At 56.6% G+C, this 9,832-nt stretch overlaps 2 protein-coding genes across 2 annotated transcripts in view; both read left to right on the forward strand.

The window, feature by feature from the left end:
* Window positions 1-9,561, forward strand: part of LOC131401959 (ral guanine nucleotide dissociation stimulator-like) — a 182,640-nt gene extending 173,079 nt beyond the window's left edge. Inside the window, exon 4 of the mRNA XM_058537000.1 lies at window positions 9,332-9,561. Within this exon, the coding sequence (XP_058392983.1) occupies window positions 9,332-9,456 (125 nt within the window). The 3' untranslated portion in view covers window positions 9,457-9,561. The remainder of the gene's footprint in view (window positions 1-9,331) is intronic.
* On the forward strand, window positions 6,825-7,741 carry LOC131401960 (ral guanine nucleotide dissociation stimulator-like). The gene is made up of 2 exons (XM_058537002.1): window positions 6,825-7,133; window positions 7,558-7,741. The coding sequence occupies exons 1-2, from the start codon at window positions 6,984-6,986 to the stop codon at window positions 7,738-7,740; spliced, it is 333 nt and encodes a 110-aa protein (XP_058392985.1). The 5' UTR covers window positions 6,825-6,983; the 3' UTR covers window position 7,741.
* Window positions 9,562-9,832: the final 271 nt, after the last annotated feature.

Genomic DNA, 9,832 nt, shown 5'->3' on the forward strand with positions numbered 1-9,832 from the left:
TACAGTGATGGAGATGACATGGGCAAAGAGGGAGAGCAGCCAACAGCCTAGCGGGGGCTTTGAGTGGGTCTGATTGAAGGAAGGGGCCAAGTAATAGAACCTTGAAGAAGTGACCTCACTTCCTTGGTGACAGCCCCCAACAGAACTTAGAACTCTGGTTACCAGGCACCCACACTGTAACCACAGCCTCCTGTCCAGTTCATTTGAGTGGAGACACTCGACACAGCAGGATGTTCTCGTGTTGTCCCGTGACTTTCCGAGGCTCTGGCCCCCGGAAAGCCAAGAATGAGAGCATATTAAGTCGCTTTAGACATTGGCTCAGCCCTCACCTCGAATGTCTGTGGCCTTTTGGCAGGAGGAACCATCAGGTAACAGCGTAGCCCAGGGCAGGCCACTCTAGGTCAGGCCACAACTGTGATCCCAAATGGACAGCCCCAAACCCCTTGACCCTCATTGTGTGTGTGTGTGTGTGTGTGTGTATGTGGGAGGTGGAGTTAGAGAAGGTAGTATGAGGAGGAACCACCCTGAGCAGGAGGAGGTAGCTAAATGGTGGAGATCTGGTTGTGTGTCATGTTCACACTGAAGATCTTGGCTGCAGGAGAGGATGGTGAGTGCTGGGGACCAAGCTCTTCTACCCACATGTGAATCCCAGACCATCGAGGTGTTCACATACCTTCCGTGATGGAGACTATGCAGATGCCCCTCTGTGCCTGAACTGTGGTGGGGTTTCCCTCTGTGGCGAAGTCCAGGCAGGCCCCTGATGCCTCCTGGCCTGACTTGTGGGCACTGTCACTGCAGAGCTGCACCCAAGTGATAGTTGAGGAGCTGGTAGATGGTTTCCAGTTCGTCATCTCCCTGGAGAGGACACAGGTGCACCAGTCCATCAATGAAGAGGGCCGGTCTGAGGTGAGTGTGGGTGCAGAGGGGTCTTCATACCCAGGACTGTGAGATGACCAAGGCACTACTAGAATGCAGACTCCAATCTGAGTCTCCCCTGGAACCCCCTGGGGTTTTCTCATTAGAGTGCTCCACAGTCCCACTCCCAAAGGAATCTGGACCTCCACTCCTTCCCACCAGCTACACAGGAGGGTAGAAAGTCACCTCAATCCTCCCATTGGTTCACCATGATGTCATTGAGTGTATGTCCCTCCTCCTCTCCCTCAGTGTGAGGATGAGTCCACCGTGAATTTCAATGAGGCCTGCAGGATGCGGGCCCTCCAGACAGGCATGATGGAGAAGCTGACAGAGTCCATCGCACCAGCTTTCCTGAGGAGGAACATCTCTAGCTTCACCACCTTCGTGGTCAACTACTCGGCCTTAGACACATCCCACCAAGTCAAGGACCAGCTGTTTACTAGGTGAGTGGCCACTCCCTCCTCAGCACAGTGGTGACTCTGCCCCCTGCCAGCTGTGTGTCCTGGGAGTGTCACCAAATCTCTCTGAGCCTCAGTTTGCTCCTCTGAAAAGTACGGTGGGAAAGGATAAATTTCATGGGGATCTTGTAGGAACTCATGGGATCAGCCATGGCGGGTGCTTACCTGGTCCCTGCTCTGCAGAGAGGGCTGTGGACGTGCTGTGGTTGTTCATGGTGTTTATTTCTCTCTTCTCCGTGAAAAGTAGTCTGCCTCACCCATCTCTGAGATGCGGCCTTTCTGAGTTTGGAAAAGCACATGGAAACCACCCTGTCAAGGAGTTGGAGATTCCATTCAGCTGGTCCTGGTCCTTTTCCTTGGGGTAGCCAATCAAGGATCTCTGGGGCAGCAGAGAGGCCCTAGGCCCACTCAGGTGTCTGGGATGGTTCTGGGTGGACTACATTCATTCAACCATGTAGATTAAGCACATACTGCATGCAGGACATTTGGAGACAGTAAACTCAGTGAATGAAGGAGACACAATGCGTGGCCTCAATTTCCGTCTGAGAGTCAGACATTGACATTAGACATCATTCGCAGGTCTTGTCATCCACCGTCCATCCCAAGGGATGCCCTCATAGCCTCCTTGACATCTGGAGGCATCTCCCCTTATTCCAGCCAGGAGGGCAGAGCGCAGGACCACCTAAAAAAGTGAGTGTTCTTTGGGTCCAGAAGGACGGCCTCCTGTCTCTAAAGAACAAGCTGTGGGGGGAGAGATGGAGGCTGTGGCTGAGGGGAGCCTGTCAGAAGCCGCATCTCACGCATCTTTTGATTCCCATGGGAAGGCAGAGGCCCGGTGGCTTCCACTCCAGGAGGACAGGAGTCAAAGAGCTATGGATGGGTGCCAGGACCCCTGGGAACCAGAGGGGTGGCTGGGCTGAGTTCTCCCATAGAAACCCATTCCCACCACAGACCCATTTTAATCTGCCTCCCCTTCTCCACATCTACCTCTTCTGACCACCGCCTCCAGGCCCAGAGCAGGAGGTGTGTGAGCAACTTGCTCACAAATCTGTCTCAGTGCTCAATCCAGTTGCACAAGTGCATGGAGGGCTGGGGTGGGCTGTGTCCCAGACCTTCAGGAGAAGAGTGTCAGTGGGAAGAGAGTCACAACAGACTCTGTGTCAACCTGCTGGATAAGCAGGCCTGCCACTGCCAGGACAGCCTCACAGGGGTCAGGGCTGCCATGTGGCTCTCACCTGGATGGAGAGGGGCAGGCATAGGGTCCAGTCACAAGCCAGGGTGCCTTGGGTGAGAAGCGTGGAGGGAAAGGCCAGGCCTCTGACTCTGTTGCCCAATTTCCTCCCCCAGTGCCATCTCTTCTCTGGTGGGAATCTGCCCGGACCCAGGGCAGGATTTCTGCGAGCTCCTGCACTATCTCTGCTTCAGCATGAAGCTGGCCTCTCTGCATCTCAGCTTGCCTGGCTCGGGGCTGCAGGGCCACGCCTACCTTCTCCAGGTCCAGCTGGAGCATCCACGGCCCATTGAGGCAGAGCTGGAAGGTGAGGCGACTGCAGTCTCGGATGACAATTTGCAGAATGTTCAGAGGCTTTGTTCACTTAAAGGCAGTGGGGTCTTTCCTGGCTTTGAGAGGCACAGGGGAAGTCAGCTACTTGAGTGACACTGTCTCTTTCTCCTCCTGCAGTACCATCTCCAGAGCTCCCTCCAGCTCCAGCGCCAGAGCAAGGGCCAGCTCCACGTCTAGATCCAGCTCCAGCTCTAGTTCCACCACCTGTGCTAGAGCTGGAGCCAGTGTCACCTCCATTAGTCCCTCCAGGGCCAGAGCCACCAACACCATCAGCTCCAGCCCCAGTGCCAGCTCCTGAGCTGGAGCCAGCTGCACCATTGGCTCCAGGGAGAATCCTCCCTCCACCTAGAGAGATAACAGCAGACCCAGATCCAGTCCCAGAGCCCGCCTGCCCCTGGGACGTGACCACCAAGAAGCTGCTGAGGGAGGAGAAGCCTGACTTCTTGGAGTTCCCTCCCCGGCTGGTGGCAGAGCAGTTGACACTGATGGATGTGGTGAGCAGCGGGGCTCTCAGGGCAGGTGGGGCCGGCCTTCCCTGTGCCATCAGCTGCCCCAGACCTGCCATTTCCTGATCCAGAATCCCATGATCTCGGTCCAACCTCTTGCTTCCCCACATACCCTCATGTCACCTGAGCAGCCCTCTTAACTCTCGAGCCTTTGCTGTCCTCATGTGGACAGGAGAGATGGACACTGAGAGCAGCTGCCATGCAGAGTGGCTGTGCAGATGGATGAGGTGGAGCAGAGAGGAAGTTGGGCAGAGTCTGCGCTTTGGTGGGGGAGGGGAGCACACTGAAGTGCTGTCTCGTCCTTGGGTACTTCACTCATTTGCCCAGGAGACCTCAACAGCCTCAACACTAATTAGGCACTTAATGTGTACATGACTACCAGGCAGGCAAACAAAGCCCCTGGTTGTTGCTGCTTTGGGGGAATGTGCATCTGAAAGAGGAGTCAGACCCTAGGATGGTCAGAATGGGTGGAAGATGCCCCTAGAGATGGTCATGCAGGAACCGAGTTCTGGTGTTTGGAGGAAGTGAGACTGGGCTGGGAGCAAATGTCACTATCCCGCGCCACAGTATCGGGTCCTGGGTCATCCTGTGCTGGGTGCCCTCAGGGAACACAGGCAACACCCAGGGACTCCCACAAGCCTCAGGCCACATTCTCAGCTTCCTGAGCTCCAGCTCTCACCACTGACCCAGCCTGGGACTGGGGGCTGTGGACACTGAGCTGGGCTGTGGCAGGGCTGGGTGACACTCCCTGTCCTCCCCAGGAGCTCTTCAAGACAGTGAGGCCCCACGAATTCCTGGACTCCATCTGGTCCCAGGGTGACAACAGGGGCATTCAGCACCTGGCACCGACCATCCATGCCACCATGACCCACTTTAACAGAGTGGTCAAATGTATCATCACCACCTGCATTGGGGACCCGAGCATGACGGCCCACGACAGGGCCAGGGTGGTGGAGCTCTGGATCCAGGTGGCCAAGGTAAGATGTGGGAGCCGTGGGAGCCCCTCTCTGGAGTTGGGGGAACTGCCCCTTCTCCTTTCTCAGCTCTCATGTTTGAAGTCTGTGGTCTGAGCCTTTGCACAAACCTTAGGCCCCTCCTGCCAGGCCTCGATGAAATGACTCCTGGTCCCAGTGGTAGGAAGCTCACCCCTTCCTGGGCTCCTTTCTTAGCTTGAGCTAAAATCCTCCTCCCTGGAAGTATTCCTCATCAGGTTCCAGCTGTGCCTTTTCCGGGTTCCCTGAGCCGCTGTCTCATCCAGGACAGGAGACGTCAATGAGGGGACAGAAGCCAGAAGAAGCAGGGCTCCAGCTCCCCCTCACAGCTCATTCTCTTCCCTTCCCCAGGAATGCCACAGCCTGAGGAACCTTTCCTCTCTCCATGCAATCTTCTGGGCTCTGGAGGGCCCCTCCATTCAACGTTTAAAAGAGTCGTGGAGACAGGTGTCCAGGTGGGTAGGCCTCTCTCCATGTGAGCACCACCTGGGTGGACCAGACACCCCCCACAGGGCTGGCATTGCCCTTCAGTCAGTTGGGACCTCCTGGGAGACAGCAAACCCTGGGGTTAGGGTCTGACTTGGTTGGCAGGCTTCAAGTCTTTCTGAAAACTTACGCCAGTGGTTCTGCTTCAGGAATCAGTTTCCCTAAGTGACAGATCATGGCTTGAACCAAATTGAAGATTTTCAAGTGTTTGCAGCAACAGAACTCTCTGTCCACGTGAAATTAAGACTGTTTAAAACACATCTGCTGAGAAAATAAGAGAATGGAGGCCCCAGGTGACAATAGGAGAGCCCCTCCCCAGTCCCAGACACCTCAGGGCTCAGAGGACACAGTGAAAATGCTCATCCAGGCTGTCTGGATCTTCTGGGTTTTCAAATAAAAGGGATTTACCCTCAAACCACTCCACAGTGTTTCTTTCGTTTTTTTCCCTCCTCAGGAAGAACTGTAAAATAGTTGAAAAGATCTTCCAAACATGCCACCGGGAGAGCAGGAAGCTTCTCAAGGAGGTGAGTGGAGGCTGGAAATCTGGAAGGACGGGAGGTGAGGTGGGGAGGGACCAGGCAGGATGTGCTTTGGTAAGTTTTTCACTTAAGGTTCCCCGAGAAATAATGGTCTGTCTTGTCCAGCTGGACAGGAAGCGGGGGGTGTGAGCTGCAGGGGCAGGTGGGGACTGTTTGGGGCAGGAGGCCTTGGTCACGGGATACAGTGGTGTCGCCTGGACTGTTCCAAGAGGTGAGGAGCTGGCAGAATGAGCAGGTGTCTGGCTTCCATGGGAACCCATCAGCTGGCCCTCATCATCCTCCAGGCTGGCGGGTGGATGGAGTGGGTGGGGGTTCCTTTCTTCCTAAAGCAGCCCAGTCTGTCCTCAGGAAGCCAGGCCCCTGCTGCTCCTTCTGTCTTCACTGCACCTCACAGGGGAGGGCACTCTGCCTGTCCCAGGGATGGGCACTGTGAGATCACACAGGCCTTGTGAACATAGGGGCTGCACAGCCTTGGGCCAAATGGTGGATCTGGGACAGAACTGTGTGCTCTCTGGGACTGTGCACTCTAGCCCGATAGTGGTCACTGCTGACAAACCAGTGAGTCTCCCCCAGGGCGTTGTCGTCAAGGATACGCCCCAGATGGCAATGAGAATTATCAGGGAACCTACAGATTCTTAATGGACCTTCCTGACAGATTCTTAATGGCCTCCATCGAGGCCCTGGCAGGAGGAGCCTAAGGATTGTGCAAAGGCTCAGACCACAGACTTCAAACATGAGAGCTGAGAAAGGAGAAGGGACATTAGAAGTTTCCAAGTGAAAAAGGATGCAAATGTCACCATTACACAGTGCCGTGGTCACCCCCTACACTGTCACTCAGATGTGGCACAATGGGGTCCCCTTCCTGAGTGAATGAAGGAGGAGTTCTGTGCAGGGACCATCCTGAGGGGATCCTAGGGAGCTGAGGCCTTTGGCATGGCCTCAGGTCCAGCCTGGTGTCAGAGAATCCCAGGGGGCTGGAAAACACAGAAGCCACTTGCATGGGACCCCGAGACACCTTGTGCCTCTCCATCCATGGCTCAGGTTGACTGAGGCCTCAACACACCCCGAGAGTCCAGAGGACAGGACATTGGTCAGAGGTGTGTCTGGAGGAGGAGTGAAGGCCGGGGGCCAGGGCCTCTAGCTGCCAGGGGCAGCGGTCTCCTCTGTGGGCCCCTTAGCAATTCACTGCCCCTCTGTGGGCCTCGGTCTCCTCATCTGGGAAATGGAGGGAGATGATCTGTGGTGCAGGCCTCACAGGGGTGATGAGGTACAAGGGGGAGAGGAATGTACAGCAGCTTTGTGCTCCTCCTCCTCGATGGGGGAGGGGACAGCACTGGTGACAGTCAGATGACACTGAGTCCTCAGGGGACCCTGGGAGGCATGGGGAGTCCTCGTCACACTTTCCTGATGAGGAGAGAGGCTTAGGGGCCTGGGCAGGCCTAAGGGCACAGAGGAGGGAGTGTTGGAGCTGGGAGTGATCTAGCATCAGGGCACCCTGGAATGGGAGCAGCCATAGACACCAGATGGCCAGGGTCCAAGATCAGGGTCCTGGGAGAAACGGGGAAGGGAACATGGCCTCCCTGAGCCTGTCCTTGACCCTGCAGGAGGTGTCATCTGTGAGGGCCACCCATGAGATGGATCCGCAGGGAGCCCAGGAGAGGCAGCAGCAGCAGGTGAGGTGGCCTGAGGGGGAGGGTCCAGGTGTCAGAGGAGGGGTCACTCTCCTCACGGCTGGAGGCCTCCCTAAGAGAGAGGTCCCTCCTCCTCCAGCCCAGCTCCAGGAGCCCAAGAGCCTGAAATGCCTGCCCTTGAAGTGACCAGGAGGAGGCCTGGAAGGGCTGGGCCCAGGATGGGTTAGGGAGGGGAGGGTCAGGGACCACATACCCTGGGATTTGCCAAAAGCCGCCCCTGGGAGGTGACTGGGGAAGTTCGGTGGTCCTGGAGGGGGCAACTAGGGGAAAGCCGCTGAGGGTCCTAGGCTGTTCTCTGTGGGAGTCTGTGGTGGGCAGGAGGCTGGGGTGAAGGGATTTGGGGGAGGGTCCATGGGGGCACCTGAGAGGTGGGACTCATCTCACCACTCCCACCCTGATTTCACAGGGTGTCGTCCCCTTCCTGGGCACGTTCCTCAATCACCTGAAGCTGCTGGACATTGGGATGGAGGATGATCTGGAAGTGAGTGAGCCTGGAGGTGGGGCCAGGGAGCAGGATCCTGAGGTTTGGGTGGCGAGAGCCCTGCACTGGGACCTGAGCTCTCAGTATCTGGCAAACCTCCTCTCATGAGAGCCCCATAGCCACCCCTGGGAGCTGGGGAGTCAGGCCCATCTTAGCAATGCGTGAATAGATGCTCCGCATAAGCCCCCCACCAGTCTACCTGGGCTGGTGAAGCTCATAGCTGCCTGCCTGCAGAGCTGCAGGAGGCTGTGTCTGAGATGGATTCAGCCTCCCCCTCGGGCCCTGCCCCTGGGGGAGTACCATCAGCCCCTGCAAGTGAGGAAGCACTTCTGTGTTCCAGCTGTCCCTTCCTCCCTGAGGCCTCAGTCTCCCCGTCTGTCATCAGAGAGGGTGTGCTACATAAGGTCTCTGGCCTCAGCTCCCCTGTCCCTCCTGCCCTGGAGCCCAGAGCCTGGCCCAGTGTCAAGTTCTCTTTGTGGAAGGTCTGCCCTCTGCTGGGCCCTGACATTCCTGCAGCCTGAGAAGGGGTGGGATGGGGCTTGGTTATGGGCTTATGGGGCTGTTTCTGATGGACATTGGCTGTCTCCCTTCCAGGGAAATCGGGTCAACTTCCAGAAATGGTGTGACGTGAGCAGCTATGGGGAGGGTGGGGATGTGGAAATCAGAGACCTCCCCTGGCAAGGCCTTCTCTTGCCTCATCCCTTGGGTCTTACATTTATTGGGAGAGTCAGATCCACAAAGCTGGGCATCCCATCACGTTGGCGGGTGCGGTAGGGGCTGGCATCAAGGACACCTTCCTGGATGAGGAACTAATTGAAGCCAACTGTGAGGACAGGCAAGTCCTGAATGGAGTGGGAAGGAAGGAGGGTTCCCGAGTGAGCACAGACCCCAGACCAGATCCTCACTCCACACAAGTTCCTGGCAGCGTTCCCCACCCAAGCTCTGTCTGCATCCTGTCCTTCCTTCAGAAATTCAAAGTCATCCATAGGATCCAGCTGCTCCAGCAGGCTGCAAATGCATATGACCTGGAGCCCGATGAGCGATTTGAGGCCTGGTTCCAGGCCATGGAGCCCATCAGTGTCCATGAGAGTTGAGGGGGACAGGAGTTGGGTGAGGGCAGGGCAGACTCTCTCTGATGACCAGCTCCAGAGCCTGTGGCCTGGATCGCTGATCAGCCTCAGAACTCGTAGCGTGGTGACCCATGGGGCACCAGGACTCAGCTGCTGGCAGACTCTGGGAGGGGCACCTGAGGTGTGGCTCCTGGTAGCTCACAGGTCCACTCTGTCCTGTAGCTACTGGGTCTCCTGCCGGCTGGAGCCCGCACACCAGAAGGCAAGCAAAATGTGGCTCTTCAGGAGAAAGAGGAACCGGACATCCTCCAGTTTAGGGCCGAGTGAGTGTCAGGAGCAGCAGCGACTGAATCCAGGGGCTCAGTACAGCTTCGGGCTAAGCATGGGCCTGGATCCCAGCTCCAGTGCTGACCAGGCCTGGGACAGGCCGCTCCCCTCTCCTCTCTGGGACTTGGTTGCCTCCTCTTAAATGGGTGATGCTAAATGATGCCTCTTGCATCAGGGACAAACGGGGTGCTGTTGATGGACTGAGCACTCGGCACAGGGTTTGGATAAGAGTGAAGGGGGGCAGGGAGGTGTGCCATGAATCTCAGGGAGGCACCCCAAAATAGTCTGTTTCTTCTCTTCAGCCACCGTGCCCTTGGCGATGAGCCATAACCCTCTGGAGACCACAAGTTCAGCTCCTCCTGAGCAGCAGGGCCACTGGGACCCTCGGGGTGCACCGGGTCAGCTCTTCCCCCCCCATCCCAAGTAAAGGAGGACATCTGAAGACTTTCCCTGGTTTCCACTAAAGCCCCAGATGGAGGGCACGACCCCCCTCCAAATCCCTGACATCTCCACCCCAGGGACTGTTTATCCATTGAGGAAGAGCATTAGCATATGTTTAAGAGTAAATATCAGATTTGAATGTTGCAGTAAGTTTTGTTTCTGTCACAGCCTGGGTGTTGTGGTGTGGTTCTTTCACTTCTCATGCTCATGTACATGAGACACAGAATCTCACATTCCGCCTTGAATTAAGAACTCATGTATGGTCAGAGCTTATGGTATGTGGGAGAAGGGAGGACGGCCAGTCCCCTGCCTGGCTACTGAATGACACTCTCAAGTCCCCCTTCCTCAGAGGACAGGTGCAT

Source organism: Diceros bicornis (genome assembly GCF_020826845.1).
Source record: "Diceros bicornis minor isolate mBicDic1 chromosome 27 unlocalized genomic scaffold, mDicBic1.mat.cur SUPER_27_unloc_1, whole genome shotgun sequence".
NCBI lineage: Eukaryota > Metazoa > Chordata > Mammalia > Perissodactyla > Rhinocerotidae > Diceros > Diceros bicornis.

Coding starts and splice junctions, on each gene's coding strand:
- LOC131401960 (XM_058537002.1), top strand. CDS start 6,984: ATGGCCAGGGTCCAAGATCAGGGTCCTGGGAGAAACGGGGAAGGGAAC. Junction 7,134..7,557: donor AGGAGAGGCAGCAGCAGCAG/GTGAGGTGGCCT, acceptor CTGATTTCACAG/GGTGTCGTCCCCTTCCTGGG.